This window comes from Phocoena phocoena, chromosome 1 (genome assembly GCF_963924675.1).
Source record: "Phocoena phocoena chromosome 1, mPhoPho1.1, whole genome shotgun sequence".
In the NCBI taxonomy this organism is placed as follows: Eukaryota; Metazoa; Chordata; class Mammalia; order Artiodactyla; family Phocoenidae; genus Phocoena; species Phocoena phocoena.
Genome location: NC_089219.1, coordinates 61,471,775 through 61,491,505, shown reverse-complemented (window position 1 = coordinate 61,491,505; position 19,731 = coordinate 61,471,775). Strand labels below are relative to the sequence as shown.

Here is a 19,731-nt window from a genome sequence, read left to right as displayed (position 1 = left end):
TTTTACTTTTTAAAATGTGGTTACTATAAAACTTAAAAGTATACATGTGGCTCACATTTGTGGCTTGAATTATTTTCTTTTGGACAGAGCTGCATTAGACCAATGTTCTTCCAATTGTTTTATCTAGGAAAACTACTTCAGTAAGTATCTTTAGAGTAACACATACAAGCAAAGCTGTTCTGGTTCAATGGGGTGGAGAGCTGGATATTTCCAAGTCCCAATAATATCTGTTCACTAATTCCTGCAAAATTATTCTTGAAAATATTTACATCAAATATAGGTTTTTAAATGAAATCAACAAAAGTCCCTAAGATAATAACAGGAATAATTTTACAATTACTCCTATTAATTTTTTAAGATCTCCCCTGGGAAATTAGTACTGCAATAAAATTCCTCTCGGAACTCACAGGTTAAAGAGAGAGGGAGCTAATGGAGGATCTGTTTATCTTCCATAGAAGCGTATAATTCTCATAAGAGTTTGGCATTTGAGTCATGGGAAAAATAGATTTCTTCCTCATGTTTGGTTAATTCTGGTTCCTATTATTTACTTTGCTGTTGGACCAAATGGTATGAATCCAACTAAATCAACAGATGAGAAAAAAAGCAGCTGAATGGGGGAAAATGTAGAAGATGAACAGGTTACAAGTTCCATGTTCCTGCATTACATATAATATGAATTTAATCTTCCTCAAACTTTGCTCAAATCTGGTAAAAAATTGTAAATGTTAACTATAATTTATGTGATTTTGTAAAGTCTGATTTCCTGAAAATGGAAAGCAGAATCTTTTCAGAAGAGCATTTTGAAAAATAAAGTTTATAATTTGTGATGCAAATATCACATGGTACTTGATGGTGTTCATCTGCCATCTACATAGTGCCTGAAAGGAAAGAGTGATTGTGAAGATGTATTAAAAGGCTGCTACATAAACCTTAATGGATGATGGAGTCAAAAAGGGACTTGTACCTCTACTGGACATGGCAAGTTACCATTCTGTCATGTGTCATAGCCACATTCTTCTTCATTGGAATTCATGTACTAGCTAAGAGGTGACAGTGAAGGGACCTTTTATGCTTCCTTTTATTATGTTTAACATCTGAATATTAATAATACCAAAACAATAACAACTAATACTTACACAGTACTTACTATAAGTCAGGTTACAATACACATCCATATCTGTTAACACAGCAAACCTGGAAGGTGAATGGGTTGCAGGAATCAATGTCTTCAGTGCTGCTATTTGGAAACCCAAAAGGATAGTCATCAAAAATTTTGGTTGTCACTTTCCCCGCCTCACAAAGGCCAAGCAATAAAAGTGGAAGTTAAACCCAGTTAATACAGTTCTCTTTAAAAAGGTTGAGGCATTGGAGGCTGAGCTTCCTGTCACAGTCAGGAAATCATAGAAAGTTCTTCTTAATGTCAAAGAAAAAAGGATGCCACTGTGTGACACTTTACTCCCCTCAAGCTGTGGATCTGGCATTGCACAATTACCTAGCCCCTATTTATAGTCAACAACAGAATGAGAATTAACTATAAAGAAAGCTGGTAAATTTTATGAGGGAGTGTTTTGTGTTGGGAAAAAGAAAATGTCAGGAAGTTCCCATGCTAATACTAAAAGAATATATATATTCTTTTTCAGATTCTTTTCTGTTATAGGTTATTACAAAATTTTGAGTATAGTTCCCTGTTCTATACAGTAAGTACTTGATGGTTATCCATTTTATGTATAGTAGTGTGTATATGCTAATCCCAACCTAATTTATCCTGCCCCTACCCCTTTGGTAACCATAAATTTGTTTTCTATGTCTGTGGGTCTATTTCTGTTTTGCTTTTTTTAATCTTTTTATTTTATATTGGAGTATAGCCAGTTAACAATGTTGTGATAGCTTCAGGTGCACAGCAAAGGGACTTAGCCATACGTTACATGTATCCATTCTCCCCCAAACTCCCCTCCCATCCAGGCTGGCACACAACATTGAGTAGAGTTCCCTATGCTATACAGTAGGTCCTTGTTGTTTATCCATTTTAAGTATAGCAGTGTGTACATGTTGATCCCAAACTCCCTCACTATCCTTTCCCCTCATCTTCCCCCTCCAGTAACCATAAGTTCATTCTCTAAATCTGTGAGTCTGTTTCTGTTTTATAAATAAGTTCATTTGTATCTTTTTTTTTTTTTTCAGATTCCACATATCAGTGATATCCCATGGTATTTGTCTTTGGCTTACTTCACTTAGTATGATAATCTCTAGGTCCATCCATGTTGCTACAAATGGAATTATTTCATTCTTTTTTATGGCTGAGTAATACTCTTTTGTATGTATATATACCAAATCTTCTTTATCCATTCATCTGTCTTTGGACATTTAGGTTGCTTCCATGTCTTGGCTATTGTAAATAGTTCTACAATGAACATTGGGGCACATGTATCTTTTCAAATTATAGTTTTCTCCAGATATATGCCCAATATTGGGGCTGCAGGATCATATGGTAACTCTGTTTTTAGTTTTTTAACAAACCTCCATACTGTGCTCCATAGTGGCTATACCAATTTACATTCCCACCAACAGTGTAAGAGGGTTTTCTCCACATCCTCTCCAGAATTTATTACTTGTAGACTTCTTTGATTTTTATGTTTTATTGAAATGTAGTTGACATACAATATTATGTTAGTTTTAGGTGCACTATATAATGATTTGATATTTGCATACATTAGTAACCATCTGTCGCATACAAAGTTATTACAATATTATTGACCATATTCCTTACGCTGTATATTACATCCCCGTTACTATTTATTATATAACTGAAGGTTTGTACCTCTTAATCCCCTTCAACTATTTTGTGCTCCCACCTCCCTCCCTTCTGGCAACCAATTTTTCTCTGTATCGATGAGTATGTTTTCTATTGTTTTTTTAGTCTCTATTTCATTTATTTCTTCTCTAATCTTTATTATTTCTTTCCTCCTAATAACTTTGGGTTTTGTTTGTTCTTTACTTTCTACTTCCTTTAGGTGTAAGGTTAGATTGTTTATTTTAGATTTTCGTTTGTTTGTTTCCTGAGATAGAATTGCATTGCTATAAACTTCCTTCTTAGAGTTACTTTTACTATGTCCCACAGATTTTGAATTGTTGTATTTCCATTTTTATTTGTCTCCAGGAATTTAATTTCCTCTTTGATGCTTCAGTCCTCCATTGGTTGTTTAGTAGCATTTGTTTAGCCTCCATGTGTTTGTGTTTTTTGCAGCTTTTTTCTCTTAGTTGATTTCTAGTCTCATTGTGTTGTGGTCAGAAAAAATGCTTGATATAATTTGTTTTCCTAAATTTATAGAGACTTGTATTTTGGCTAGCATGAGATCTATCCTGGAAAATTTTCCAGGTGCACTTGAAAAGAATGTGTATTCTGTGTTTTTTAGATGGAATGATCTATGTATATTTATTAAGACCATCTGCTATAATGTGTCATCTAAGGCCAGTGCTTTCTTATCAGTATTCTGTCTGGCTGTTCTATACATTGATATAAGTGGGGTCTTAAAGTTTCCTACTATTATTGTGTTACTGTCAATTTTTCCCTTTATTTTTGTTAATATATGCTTTATGTATTTAGGTGCTCCTATGTTGGGTGTATATACATTTTCAGTTGTTATATCAATCTCTTTATCATTATGTAATGCCCTTCTATGTCTCTGCTACAGTTTTTTTTTTAAGTCTATTTTGTCCCTTTTATAAGTATTGCTACCCCACATTTATTTTTGTTTCCATTTACATGGGATGCCTTTTTCCATCCCCTCACTTACAGTCTATGTGTCTTTAGATCTGAAGTGACTCTTTTACAGGCAGCATATGTTATGGGTCTTTTTTTCTTTTTTTAATTCATTCAGCCACTATATGTCTTTTGATTGGAGCATTTAGTCCATATACATTTAAATTAATTATTGATAGATATACTTGTTAATTGTTTTCTGGTCATTTTTATAGTTTTTTTTTTCTTTCTTCTTCTTTTGCTCTCTTCTGTTGTTATTTGATAACTATCTTTAGTGTTATGTTTAAATCGCTTTCTCTTTTTTGTGAGTGTATCCATTATAGGTTTTTGGTTTGTGATAGCCACAAGGTTCATGTTTATTATGTTATACATGATTATTTTAAGTTGATGATCTCTTACGTTCAAACACATTTTAACAGCCCTGTACTTTTACTACCCTCTACCACTTTTAATGTTTTTGACATCATATTTTACATATTTTTGTTTTGTGTATACCTTAACTACTTATTGTGGATATAGATGATTTTACTACTTTTGTCTTTTAACCTTCCTACTAGCTTTATAAGTAGTTGATCTACTACCTTTGCTGTATATTTGCCTTTACCAATGAGATTTTTCCTTTTGTAATTTTCATGTTTCTAATTGTGAATTTTTCTTTTCTTCTTAGAGAAGTCCCTTTAACATTTCTTGTAAAACCAGTTTAGTGGTGCTGAACTCTTTTAGCACCACTAAACTCTATCTCTCCTTCAAATCTGAATGATAGCCTTTCAGGGTATAAGTTTTTTCCTGTCATCATTTTGAATATATCATGCCACTCCCTTCTGGCCTGCAAATTTTCTACCGAAAAGACAGCTGATAGTCTGATGGGAGTTTCCTTGTACATACCTGGTTGCTTTTCTCTTGTTACTTTTAAGATTCTCTCTTTATATTTAATTTTTGCCATTTTAATTATAATGTGTCCTCATGTGGACCTCTTTGGATTCATCTTGTTTGGGACTCTCTGTGCTTTTTGGACCTGAATGTCTGTTTCTTTTCCCAGTTTAGGAATGTTTTCAGCTATTATTTCTTTAAATAAGTTTTCTGTCTTTTTCTCTCTCTCCTCCTTCTTGGACCTTTATAATGTGAATGTTGGGATGCTTGATGTTGTCCCAAAGGTCTCTTAAACTATCTTCATTTTTTAAAATTCTTTTTTCTTTTTTATGTTCAGCTTGAGTGATTTCCACTACTCTGTCTTCCAGTCCACTGATCCTTTCCTCTGTATCATCTACTCTACTCTTGATGCTTTCTAGTGTATTTTTTAGTTCAGTCATTGTATTCTTCACCACTGTTTGGTTCTTCTCTGTATTTTCTAACTCTTTGTTAAAATTCTCACTGTGTTTTTCCATTCTTCTGAGTTTGTTGAGCATCTTTATGATCATTATATTGAACTCTTTATTGGGTACCTTGCTTATGTCCACTTCTTTCAGTTTTTTTTTTTTGAAGTTTTGTCTTGTTCCTTTGTTTGGAATATATTCTTCTATCTTCTCATTTTGCCTAACTCTCTGTGTTTATTTCTAAGTAATAAGTTGGTCGGTTACATTCCCTGATCTTGGAGAAGTGGCCTTATGGAGGAGATATCCTATGGGGCCCAGCATCACAGTCCCATCTGCTCACCAGAGCTATATGCTCTAGGGGTACCCTCTCTGTGGGCTGTGTAGGCTCTTCCGTTGTGGCAGGGCCCACTACCATGGGTACACTGGTAGGCAAGGTTGGCTCTGACCCAGGTGGCTGCTAGCCTGCTGGTGGCAGGATCAGGTCCTGGGGCTGCTGGCTGTGGGAACTGGGGTTGGGGGGGTGGGTCTGGGCTGATGAAATATACTGGTGGGCAGGTAAACCCCTGGCATTTATAGGCCAAGAGAGGATTCCAAAATGGCACTTTTCAGCACCAGTTTCCTTGTGGTAGAACAAGCTCCCCAAAATGGCTGCTGCCAGAATCTGCTGCTGTCCCCAGAGGGTGTCCCAGTTGCCTCCTCCCTCTCTGGGAGGCTCTCCAAGATCAGCAAATGGGTATGACCCAGGCTCCTTTCAAATGCCTGCCTCTGAGCTGGGATTCGGAGATTGTGAGATTTTGCATGCACTCTTTTAGAGTGGAGTCCCTGTTTCCTACAGCCCTGTAGCTCTCCCATACACAAGCCCTGCTGGCCTTCAAAGCCAAACATCTGGGTGCTCATCTTCCCAGTGCAGGACCCCTGGGCTGAGGAGCCCTATGTGGGGCTTGGACCCCCTCAATCCTTGGGGAGAACTTCTGCAGTTTTAATTATTCTCCTGTTTATGGATCACCTACTCAGGGGTATGGGTCTTGACTATACTGCATCTCCATCCCTCCTACTTGTCTTGTTGTGATTCCTTCTTTATCTCTTTAGTTGTGGAAAATCTTTTCTCTAGTCTTCAGGCAGTTCTCATAGATAGCGTTCTGTAAAAAGTTGTAATTTTGGTGTGCCTATCAGAGGAGGTGAGCTCAGGGTCTTCCTACTCCATCATCTAACCCATACCTCTGTTTTATCTTAAATATTTGCTTCTCCTGTTGATTTTATAGCCCAACCCTCCAGCCTCTTCCAGGTTACTGCTGTAGCTATGAACATTCTAGTTAAAATTATGAGTAATAAGATGTGCTTAGTTCTATTAATACCTAAATTGAAGCTGTCATCTTGGCTAATTATGATAACAGAAAGGAAAAAAAAGATACCAGAGTCTTGAATAAAGATAAATATTAATGAATTTGTTCATTAAGTGAAGCTAAAATCTGTTACCCACAAATGGGTACTAATAATAGTAGGATACTATTATTATTCATTCATTTGTTAATTCAAAACTATTGATTTATTTTTTAAAGATTTATTTACTTATTATTTATTTATTTATTTTTGGCTGTGTCAGGTCTTAGTTGCGGCATGCAGGATCTTTGTTGAGGCATGCAGGATCTCTCATTGTGGCATGCAGGCTCTTTGTTGTGGTACACGGGCTTCTCTCTAGTTGTGGCGTGTGGGTTTTCTCTTCCCTAGCTGTGGCACATAGGCTCCAGGACATGTGGGCTCTGTAGTTGTGGTGTGCGGGTTCCAGAGTGCATGGACTCTGTAGTTTGTGACACGTGGAGTCTAGTTGAGGTATGCGAGCTCAGTAGTTGTGGCATGTAGGCTTAGTTGCCCTGCGGCATGTGGGATCTTAGTTCCCTAACCAGGGATCGAACCCGCATCCCCTGCATTGCAAGGCAGATTCTTTACTGCTGGACCACCAGGGAAGTCCCTCAAAACTATTTATAAATCTACAGTGTAATATATTCTGGGCTAGGTCTGTCCTGAGATATACCTAAAAGGATAGAAGTAAGCCCTACTCTTGTAACAATTTTCATCTACTAGAAGAGGCTGGCGATTAAGCAACAATATAAAGTGTGTAGGAGTGATAAAAGTAGTCAAGAATTTTGGGAGTACATATTACGAATTATCTGCTAGGCTTTTGGCAGGGGAAACAGCAGATAAATTGATTTTTCAAATATACACAAAAAATAAGTTGGAATTAGTCAAGTAAAGAAGAGGAGAGTGAGAGTTATAGGACCTAGGGATCCACATTTATAAAAGTCTAGAAGAAAGAAGAACTGGCACTTTTAAAGAACTCAAAGAAGTTCAAAGTAATTGGAATATAGGTGTGGGAGTAACAAATGGTGAGAATTTAGGCTAGAAAGCTCTACAGGAGCCAAATGATAATGAGCCTTCAATGCCCATTTTAAAGGGTTTAGACTTTATACTCAGGGCAATTAAAAGCCATTGAAAAAACTTTTCAAAGTGGAATAACACAATCACATTTTCATTTCAGGAACATCTTGTAAACAGCACGGAGGGGCCCAGAATGGAGGCTAACGAATCATGTAATAGACTACTATGGTAGTTTATATAAGAGATGATGATGGTCTGAATTTAGGGTCAATGGGAGTGAAAATGAAAGAAGTGATAGATTTTAAAAGTATTAGGAAGTTCATTGGAGAATTTGTGATTGATTGGATGTGAGGAATATGACTAATGAGGTGGAATGAGAGAGAAAAAGCTAGACAGAGAGGAATATACGGAGATAAATAAATCAAGATGAACCAAGGATAACTCTTCAGTTTCTGTTTCAGGGGACTGGGTTTACTGAGACAGAGATTAGTGGAGGAGCAGCTTTGAAGAAGATAATGATTTCAGTTTGAACCTCTGCTGAATTTGGTGTGAGACATCTAGGAAGATCTGGGCTTTAGGCAGCTAAATCAATCAATCTGGAGCTCAGAGAAGAGGTACAGCCTAGAGCACATAGATGGGTTTTGAAGTCATTGGGCTAGAAGAAATCGCACAATGAGTTTAGCGGAGTAGCTCCCTCCCATTATATGATATAGGACTGAAAAATGCTAACACTTTCAGGATGGATGGAGGAATAGGAGCCATAAAGGAGACTGCAAAGGGGCACTCAGAGAAGTACCAGGAAAATTAGTAAGAAAATCAGAACAAATGGTAATCTGAATATTTGAGAATATTTGGGTAATGGCAACCTGAACTTATTTGGCAACTTGAATCTTAGGGAAGAGAATGTTTCAAGAAAGGCTGGTAAGTGTCTGGTGGATTTCAAAAAGCCCTTCTTGAGGATTTATGGGCATTAAGGTCAGGCTATAGTAGGTTTAGAAATAAATTTGAAGATAAAGAGGATAGACAACTCTTTGGAGAAGTTCAGCTGTAGCTTCTGGAGCAGTATGTGTAGGGAGGTAAGAATTCCACAGGACGTTTTATTTTCTCAAGGTAGGATAAATTTAGATATGTTAAAATGATAATGGGAAAAAGCCAAAAGTTAAAGATAAAAGAGGAAGGAGATAATTGAGAAAACAAGGCTTCTAACATTCATGAAGGATAGGATCCAGGGCACAGACAGAGGCTGGTCTTAGCTAGGAGACAGGACACATCTTCTGTTTGAACAAGAGGAAAGGAGGAATGGAGAGCTACGATGCTGAATTTGGTACTAAGAAGGTGAAAAGACCCTAAACAGCTTTTTTTTTTTCTGTGATGTGAATTAGGACAGTAGAAAATGTGTAAAATAGCCACTGTGGTGAATGAAAGCGAGAGAGAGAGAGAGAGAGAGAGAGAGAGAGAGAGAGAGAGAGAGAGAGAGAGAGATGAGCTAACTAGGGAATGAGATAAGGAGGCTGGGGATCATGGATTCAAAAAGAGATCCCAGTGTGCCCATATTTACCCAGTGCCCATCCCAAGTACATCATGTGTCTATTTGGATCCTCGTATGAGGTAAAGTTCTCCCACAGCACAGATCTAAAAATGAGTGTCATTTTGACATGAAACAAAGTTAAATAAGAAGTTATATCAGGTTAGAATCACAGTATTAGCCTGTGTTGTATACTTACTGTGGCACAGGAGGGGATTCTTTTGAGTATCATGGCTGTACTGTCCGTGAATCTCAGATGCCAGTACTTTACCACTAAACATCACATTCCCTTTAATAAATCAAACTGAATTTGTCTATTAAATTAAATGTTTTGACCCATTGTAAGAGTGTCAGACTGTTTACCTATTAGTTGTTAAATTAGTCACACATTGACTACCTAAGAATTCAACTTAAAATGACCACGTGATGGTTCTAGGATGGATTGTGATGCTAAAATTTTGCCAATAAATTATATAGTAGGTTATTTTTTATACCTAAGCTTTCAAGTACTCTAATATTAATGCTTCTTTTCGAAGTGTGAAAGTAACACATTTGTTGTGGAGAATTTGGAAAACAAAGAAAAATATAGATAAGAAAATAGAAATCACCCTAATTTCCTACTCAGAGTTAACTGCTTCTAGTATTTTTCTATATATACACACAGAATTGTTTTTTTAATTGGATTATATTATGTAATAAACATTTGTTTTCACTTTTCACATCCTGAACATTTCTTCACGTTATTAAATATTCTTCAGAAACATGATTTTAAATGTTAACATTGGAAAGCATACTACATATTATGCACATTGAGAGATGTTCCATAATTTGAACATTGTCCTTTTGTTGGCCATTTAAGTTTTTAATTTTCTTTTATATTGAGGAGAATATCCCTGCACACAAAACTTAGCCCACATCTCTGATTCCTTCCTTAACCATTTAGCTGCTCTTAATTGTCACTAATACTGTGGTTCTCTCTGAGTGTAAGATAGTAGGATAGAGCATTTGGGATTTAAATGAAACAATATTTTGGAAGAAAACAAAACTATCCTAATTCTAAACATTTGTAAACATTAATGTTCCTTAAACCTTGACAAAGACATATTGTCTAGACTCTCTTGATACCTGAGATACAAAAGTTTGAAATATAATAAAGATACCTCTTCTGACATGAGTATTACAAAGCTAATCTATCATCCATAATCCAAGAAATGAATGTTTTTATAGAGTAGATTTTGCCTTCCCCCTTTCAGCCAGAATTTGAATACTTGTTACTGACATTTTTTGACTATTCTAATAGAAAGATAAATATTTATCTAGACATATGTACTGAGCTATACTGAGCCACACAGATTTTACAGTTCATACTAATTGAGAGAAGAAAGTAATTCCTAGGTACCAAATAATGTGGTGGCAGGCTGCAGCCTTCTTTACAATTTTGAGTTCCCCTGTGTAGTGATTGGATAATTCAGCATTACCAAATATTTTTAAAGTGCAAATTTGAAGGTTTTTTTTAAATAACTCTACTAGGTAGAAATTTAAGGAAAGCAGACTTATAGATCATACATTCATTTCCTTGCACTATTCCCCTAAGTGTCCCCTATTCTTTCTTTGAACCTCAAAGCATTCTGTTTCTAGAAACCTATACAATAATGCAGTAGCCTGGGGCTTGGGGAGAGGTATGCTGTGTAGATTGAAGGTGTTAATTATCCTTACCTCATTTTAATTTTCGCAACTGCACTACTAGATGGAGAAGATGCTTAGTAAGCATGTATTAATCATGTTTTAGAGAAGAAGAGAAATCAAGATTCAAAGTTAGGTAACTTGTCCCCAAACTAGAAGCAGAGCTGAGTCAGATTTATGGCAGGTCTTTAACTCTTGATCAGTGTGTTTGCCTAAGCCTGAACTTCTAAAATATCTCCTCCTAAAGTTTCATGAATTCTTGTCCCTTGTCTTCTTACACTGTCCACTTTCTAACTTTGTAGTTTTCCTCTCTCTTCCATTTCCCAAAAGACACATTTGGGGTTTTCCTGCAGAAGAGTTTTGTCTTTTGTTCCACATCTTTTACTTTTTGGTTTCTTTTCTTTTTCAAATTAAATCCTTATTCATTTTCCAGTTTTGCCCCAGAATTCATCAGAAAAAAATTAGCCATAGAAGTATATGTAAGAGACCATCCAGTCCAACCCCATGGCTTACTAGTAAATTTAATAAAGCACAGAGAGTAAATGACTTGCTTAAAGTCATAATTGGTGGCAGAGCCAGGGTAGGATTTGCTTCTTCTGATTCTTAGTCCATTGTTGTTTTGAAACATTTAATAAAATTGCATAATAGTAAAGATGAAGTAATGCAACTTCTAGTAACTTTTCTTAATGTGTATGAACTGTTTATTTCCAACTTTTCCAGATTAGATAAAGAGGAGAAGCTTCTGAAACAAAGTCTAGAATGCTGGGATGATTTGGCAATCTGAGAACAGAGTTGTAACCAGATTGAAAAGACTACAATTGTTTCTTAAATCTGCAGTGAAACTTCTTCTCATGAAAGTCCTTCAAATTATGTGATTAAGTAGTTCAAAGCTCCCAGACTGGTTTCAATGTATTATAATGTAGCACATTTATCAAACTGTACAGGGAGTTTCCAGTGGAGCAGGTTATTCTCCCATAACCTGACAACCGGAGATTACTGAAAACAAAACATCATAAATAAAAATTGGCTGTGAGGAAAGTTCTCTTACACATTATATTAGGAATAATCTGGAAATGCATAAAAACCACGTAATGGAGCCTAAGGGAAAATAAAAATTTTATTCCCTCCCCACAAATTAATTTTTCTGGGTTTTCTCATTTATCATCTTCAATAGATATATGTAGCCTATAGCCCAAGGCATTTTTGGACCAAGAAATAAAATACTGAAGGTTTTTAAACGTGTACTTTTAAATCCTACTGTAGTAAAATAAAGTCCAAATGCAGAATATTAAAAACAATCTTCCGGGGATTCCCTGGCTGTTCAGTGGTTAGGACTCCACACTTTCACTTCCAGGGCCCGGGTTCAGTCCCTGGTTGGGGAACTAAGATCCCACAAGCTGTGCGGTGTGACCAAAAATAAAAAGTCTCCTTGGTTAGTGTTTTGTATATTTAAAAGATCATTATCACTGGGGAAGGGACAAATCGGACAAATCTTCCTTTAGGATGGAGAAAAGTAATTGCCCTTGATACTAGGCAGGGATAGAAAATTTAGGGGTTACTGATGTAGTTGTGTTCCTCGCTATCACTGTACAAAAAGAACTCTCTCTTCCTGCTGATAACCGGAGAAGAGGCAAGAGGCCTGGGAGAGTCACATGGAGCCTGGAGAAGATGCTGACAGAAGAGCGGTAGCTCTGTTTAACCACAGCTGGTCTCACGGCTCCCTTGACCAGATAGTTATATGAGGCTGTTTAGAAGGAGCAATTGTGCAGCGTGTTTGCTGAAAAAATAGCTTCAGTGGTGGCCAAGCATCCTGGTTTTTGTTTGTCCCTTCTCCCTTGTAGAATGGGACTAATAGGAATAATCTACCTGAAGTCTGTATATTGATGCCAAAGTTTTTCTCCCAAAGTCTGATCGTCTAAAATATATTTGCAAAAATTCTCATCACTGTTCAGCTTAAATAGAAGGATGTCTAATATAGGACACCTAATATCAAGGTGTCCACAGGGCTCTATTCTCTGCTGGAAGCTCTGAGGGAGCATCGGAGACTCCTTTCCTTGCTTTTTTCATGGATGTTAACTTGCATTTATGTTTAAAATTAAACAAGGAATTAAGAGTTCTACTTCCATCCCTGCTGCCATTTGGAAATGGCGATATCATGCTCACTGCCTCTAATTCCAATTATCTTCATGCTGCACATCTCATGAGTTCTGGGAAAGCTCGAGTGTCTCTTCCCATGTGCTAGCTATTGCTTACAGAACTTGGTTTCATAATTTCATAATCACTGCACTGTCATTAGGAAATTACGGGAAACTACAGTGGACTAGCCAATGTAAGGCATATGAAACCTGTATTAGCCTAATAAAAATAATTTTAACTTATTAGCCTCATAAAAATTAATTTTTAAATAATCAAGAAGGACTGTGTAAAATGACTGAAATTCCATTTTAATAAGTAATTTTATGAATTTTCCTGATTATAAAAAATTAGAGAAATCCAACACTTTATTTTGTAAAAGAAAATGAAAATGTAACTTAAGTGAGTTTTTAAATCATTCTAGATGAGGCTCAGAACACTTCCTGAAAGATGGTAAGTGGTCAAATATATTTAATTATTGGATGAGGTGAGGGACTGAAAGAGTTAGCACCAATAGCTTATAAAAAGAAGACGAAAGAATTAATAACCACGTGTTTTTCTTAAAGGCAACTGAACTGAAAATACAGTTTTATACCTTTTAGTCAAAGACTGAGATCTAACTGATGTAACTTGAATAACAGGAATGCATTTTTACATGTTGCAAATATAGAAATTGAGATAATTTATATAAGAGTTAGGATGAAGTTTACTTTTACTTTATGTTTAAAAAAAAGTTTCCTAACAAAGTGTACAAAGTAAGGAAAATTGCTAGGATGTTTTATCTGAGAGAGAGAATAAGTTGTTTTCAAGCTCATACCTCCCCATCCCCTTTCAGCATTTGTTGAGAACTCACTCTGTGGGTGTATTAGTTTTCTACTGTAGCTCTTTAACAAATTACAAACTTGGTGGCTTAAAACAATACAAATGTATCTTACAGTTCCGTAGGTTGGAAGCCTGACATGGGTCTCACTGGGCTAATATCAAGGTATGCACAGGGCTGCATTACTTTCTGGAAGCTCTGAAGAAGAATCAGACTTGTTTCCTTGCTTTTTTTTTTCTTTTTCTTTCAATTTCTAGAGGTCGTCTATAATTCCTTAACTCATGGCTCCCTTCCTTCATCTTCAAAACCAGCAACACTGCATCTCTCTGACCGTTCTTCTGTGGACCCATCTCCCTCTGACCACAGCTGGAAAGGTTCTCAGATTTTAAGAACCCGTGTGATTACATTGAGCCTACCCATATAATTCAGGATAATCGCCCCATCTTGAGGCCCTTAACATTCATCACATGTGGGAGGTAGTGTTCAGTTCACAGGGCTCTGAGCCAGCATCAGAAGATACTAATGTAGATATATTTATTTTAAATAATTTTGGTGTATTTGGTGTATTCATATTTATTAATGAAGGGAATAATCAACTCCCTTTAAACAAAAGACTTTCCTAAATTGCTTGAAATGTTTTTATGTACATAAAAAATTTAAAATAGTTTAATAATTGTTTAATAATAATAATTCCATTGCCTTCTGCAAGTCTACATATTTTACATAATTTAATTGTAATAACAATACAATTATATATACATGATAGTATCTTACATTCTTTTCTTTTCACTTACTTCATATATATATTATTAAGCAAACAGGCTGTATTTTATTAAACTTTACTCCTGATACTAGAGATTTATTTGTTTGCAGTTTCTTACTAGATTAGATAATTCTTCACTGAACATTCACTTATTTGTCCAGCTTTTTCCTTTTATTGAATAAATTCCTTGGAAAAAATTTCTTTGAAAGAAATTGCAGAGTCAGAATGTATGCCTACCCATTTTTCTCTTCTTATTTGTCTATAGAGCCATAATTTTGTTCAGGTATTAGGTGGTAAATTGGTCAAGGACCAGGGTGTAAGCCCCAGAGAATGTATTTGTCTTATAAGCCAAACCTGGAAATTTCCATCTCCTGTGCCAGTGATTGGTTTAAGAATTACCTGTGACTCAATTCTGTCCAGTAAGACCAAGCTGACGTTTTCATAGCTGGTAAGGATTTGATCAGAGCCAAGATTTAGAACACCGAATCTGTGTAGTGCTGACATCTATTTGCACCATCGGGCTGTGTGTTATCACTATAATTCAGATGAGAGGAGGAGCTGAACGAGGATGAGACTGGAACAAGAGCAAATGGCAGTGCAGAGGACAAGGCAAAAGAAGGATTCAAAGGTGACTCTGACGTGTTGAGCCAGGGTGACTGTGTAAGAAAGAAAGTGCCATTGTTGGGATGGTAGGTTTGTGGGTGTTTGGGATGCCCAGGGATGTTGGGACCCCTTCAATTTGGGATGTGTGACCTGAGGACAGAACATCCAAATAAATGTGAGCCTTAAGAGAGAGACATTTTGGGTTCAGTAGAAATGTACCGTGAGCAACACATACAAGTCACATATATAATTTTAAATTTTCTAGTAATGTCATTTTTTAAAAAGTAACAAGAAACAAGTGAGGCTAATTTTAATAATGTACTTTATTTAACACACTATATCAAAGATAGTATCATTTCATTAGTCATTACATATCCCAGCACCTCAATTTTCTCCAGCCACGTTTCAAGTGCTTAATAGTCATGTACGTCTAGAAAGACCAGTTTAGGAGCTGGTAATAAAGTCAGCACCTTTCTTTGTTTGCAGGTGTGAACCCATGTTCGGGTTGTTCCTGCTTTTGTTTTGCTGTTACGAACAATGCTGTAATGAATAGTCATACACACAACTTCTGGTGCAGCAGTTAGGGGCAGTGTACTCTTGGGAGTGGGACTTGTGCACAGCAGCAGCAGAGACAGGCCTCACTGTCTTCCCAGGTGGCTGCTGCAGCTCACGCCCCTGCTAGTAGGATGCAAAAGCACCCACATGGCTCCACACCCCAAAGTCACGTTTCATTTTTGTCAAGCTAGTGGGTATAAAATGGTTTCTTACTCTGTCATAATATTCATTTCTCTGATGATTAATGAGCTTGAATACCTTTCCAGATCCATTTGAATCTTCATTTTGTTCTCTTCTGTGGAAATCACAAATATTTATTCATTCAAATATAAATATATTTATATTATGTATGTTATAGATGTCATATATTATATTTGTCTATGGATCATATATTCGTTTACAAATGGTTGTTGAACACCCTCTGCTAAATACTGGTCTAGGTACTGGGAATGAACTAGTGAGGAAAAAATGATATAGTCCCAAATTCTGCCTTCATGGAGTTTACATTCTAGTGTGTGTGCAGTGACCAGGGAGAGACCAAAAAGAGGTAAAATGCTGTCTGACGTATGTCAATGAACCTGGGTTTAAGTCTGGCTCAGCCATTTTACGTCATTAAACCTTGGTTTCTGCAATTGTAAAAAGGAGATGGCAATAATATTTATCTTCTGTTGTTTATTAAATACATATGAAGAACTTGACACAGTGTCAGGCAAATTGTAAGGATTCGGCAAGTGCTAATGACAAGAAGAAGAAGAAGGAGAAGAATAAGAAGAGGAAGAAGAAGAAGAAAAGAAAATATAACTACTATTTTCCCCTTTCGTGCTTCTATTTTTTCTTCTAGGTTTTTTTTTTTCTTTTTTTCCAGTTACAACTACTGAAGTTTCAGATTACATATGTTTTGTTTTTTTTGAAGCATTGGCTCTCGTTTAGGTGTCAACCTCCTGGTATTTTCTGCAGCAAGACAGACGACTTTGGCTAATTTTGAGATGTGTTGTTTTCCAACTTCTTAAATCCCAAGAACCAAGAGCCTGAGTACATGTACTTTTAAAAAATCTGCATCACGTTGAATAGGCAAAAATGTGGGAAAATCCAGAGGAATATTTTATATAATTCAGGGCTGTGTTCTGTGAGTATAAGTGTTGCTTGAATTGATCATTTCAATCCAATAACCAATGGATTGTTAATTTATGTGCAAAGTACTGTGTAGGGGAGATGCATATGACTTTATTAATCTTTGGAATAATAATTTGTCCCTTTTTCTTAGATAATGATGTTGAAAATGATCTTCAATCATACATCAGTTGAGCACTGCAAGTCGTACACAGAAAAGCAGAAAGAGTGCAGCTTCTTCTTAATAGCTGTTCGCCTGGCTTCACTGAACCAGATCTTGGATCCCTGGGTTTATCTGCTGCTAAGAAAGATCCTTCTTCAAAAGTTTTGCCAGGTAGCAAATGCTGTCTCCAGCTGCTGTAATAATGGAAAGAAAGTACAGACGATCTCACTATCCAATGAAATAACACAGACAGAGGCATGAAAGAGAACTCTTAATCAACTTGCATGTTCACAGCTTTTGGCAACAAATAGCCCTAAACCTTACTGTGAATTTAGGCATATCTGGCATGCCACTGTTTATGCATTGAAGTAGAATTTGTGATATAAGGCTAAATGGTCTCAGAAGCATAGATAATCCCCTATGTGCCAGAAGTATTCAAACACAAACAAAGGAAAATAGATTAAGAATAGTCTAGTGTTTGGGGGACTCTGTCATTTGTAGCTGAATATGTGATTATTTATTAGGTGAAGACTTTTTCTTCTATATAAATGATCTTGGTCTGTGATGGGGGTGGGATGGGAATAGTTAATATTCTAGTATTCTGAATACATGGGGAATTTAACGCACAGATCGTTGAAGACAAGGTTTGTTTTTGCTCAAAACCTTGGCCTTCTGCTTTCTCTTTTACTCTCTCTCTCTCTCTTTCTCTCTGTGTCACTCTTATTCCCCTTACATTTTTTTAAAAAGTTGAGTTAGGATTAAAAAAACATCTATAATGTATCCACAAGTGTTCATTGGTACTGATGTTATTTAGATATTGCTCAATATGTGAATTAGCTGCTAGCCTTACAAAGTTTAAGTTTTGGTTGGGTTGGTAATTAGGTTTATTCATTATCTGAATAAGAGTCAGTTCCATTTATTTCAAAAATGACAGAGTTTGTGACCATCCAAATTGCTAAATGTTCTTCCTTTTGATTACATTTTTAATTCCTACAAGCCTGCAGAAGATTCGTAAAACTGTGTTTGGGAGTCAGTGAAGTGATTTTTCAAAATGCTATTTAAGGACTGATTTGAACACTATATATAGGTACTCTGGCTAATTATCTTCCCTGATTTTCCACCAAAAGTATTCTCTTCAGTATTTTGGGTATTTAAATACTAACTCTGATTCTAACACCAATAAATATTTTGAAGCTTCCATAAAGACTTTCCATAGTTTGGCCTATTTATAGGATTAGGAAATTAATAATATTGATCCCTCACAGCACTTTCTCTGCCCTCTTCTCAAAGTAGCTCTATCTAAATATTTATTCTTAAAATGTTTCTCTCAGGGTCTACATGTGTACAAACCTTGATAGCTAAGCTTGATATCTTTTTGGCACAAGTAGGTCACTACGTTAAATTTTGAGAATTACACTTAAACAGAAGATTTCCCCAACAAACACAACAATCTTTCAAATCAGACCTACATAATATGTTCTTCATACTCTTTAGAGCATTCATTTTGCAGACGTACTAACATTTTCTCATGAAGATTTTTTATTTGCTTTTTTCTTTACTGCTTTCCTAGTTTTAAGAAACTTGAGATTTATTTATACTCCTTTATAGTAACTACATTTGTGTTTGTGTTCAGTAAGCATTTGGGGAAGAATTAATTCTAGGAGGTACAAAATATCTATTAGATTAATATGTACACCACTCTAAGTCAATCAGGAGGAATCAATTTAAATGACCATGTCAAATTGAGTGAGAAGGCAAGATATGCTGGGAGCAGAAATAGAGACACAGATGTAGAGAACAAATGTATGGACACCAAGGGGGGAAAGTGGCGGAGATGCGGGGTTGGTGGTGGGATGAACTGGGAGATTGGGATTGACATGTGTAATCCCATATGTGTAAAATAGATAACTAATAAGAACCTGCTGTATAAAAAATAAATGAATAAATATAATTCAAAAATTCAAATAAAAGAAAAAAATCTGCTGGGAACACTTTTGTAACTCATGATCGTTCCACTAGTCTAGGTTTTGGAAAAAATGATGATAACCTATACTAAAACCCCATTATAAAATCTCTCTATGCCATAGAATTGGATTATCCTACAGGTCACCTCATGGAGGATGAAACAAAACTACATACTTTTTTTTTCAGGAAAAAAGTGCACTTAAATGATCTTATAGTGAAGAGGTTTTACCTCTTGAGTGGTCCTCATACTCTAGGTTTAGATATACACATAGTATAGATCCAAGTGGTATGAGCTTGATTGGGTTATTTCTTCCAGCACCTAGTACAGCACTTGGAATATAGAAAGTGTTCAATGACTGTTCAGAGAATGAATGAATCATTATCTGCCAAAAGCAAGTGCACATTGGTGGGGCCCCACAGTATGGTTGAAGTGCTTCATTCCATTACAGACCATCAAGCTGATAAAGTGAATGATCTCTGCTTGTTTAATTACAGACACACAAATTTATCTTCAGATGTGCAGTGTCATATTGCTGCATAACAAAGAGCGTTATTTGTATTACTAATTTAAGAGACTGCTACTCCCAAGTGGTAATTGAGATTATTGTCAAAGAAATATCACTTTTCATCAAACCACAGAAATGCATAAAGACAAAACAGCCTAAAACTCATGCTTAACTACAAAACAAATTCCTGCCCAGGGATACATGGTAGTTGTGGATGATGGCAGTTTTTGAACAAGCTTGAAAAGGAATCTAAAAAAAAAGTGGTTCTGAAGAACCTAGAGTCAGGACAGAAATAAAGATGCAGACGTAGAGAATGGACTTGAGGACACAGGGAGGGGGAAGGGTAAGCTGGGACGAAGTGAGAGAGTGGCGTGGACATACATACACTACCAAATGTAAAATAGCTAGTGGGAAGCAGCTGCATAGCACAGGGAGATCAGCTCAGTGCTTTGTGAA

The 19,731-nt window shown here is 36.2% G+C and overlaps 1 protein-coding gene across 3 annotated transcripts in view; it reads left to right on the top strand.

Moving 5' to 3' along the window:
- Positions 1 to 19,731, top strand: part of PTGER3 (prostaglandin E receptor 3) — a 77,842-nt gene that overhangs the window by 20,269 nt on the left and 37,842 nt on the right. For 2 of the 3 annotated variants that reach the window (XM_065873949.1, XM_065873966.1), the window contains exon 2: positions 16,796 to 16,975. In XM_065873949.1, the coding sequence (XP_065730021.1) occupies positions 16,796 to 16,975 (180 nt within the window). Of the gene's footprint in view, positions 1 to 16,795; positions 17,334 to 19,731 lie in introns of those variants that run through there. The other variant, XM_065873957.1, reaches the window with a different exon arrangement.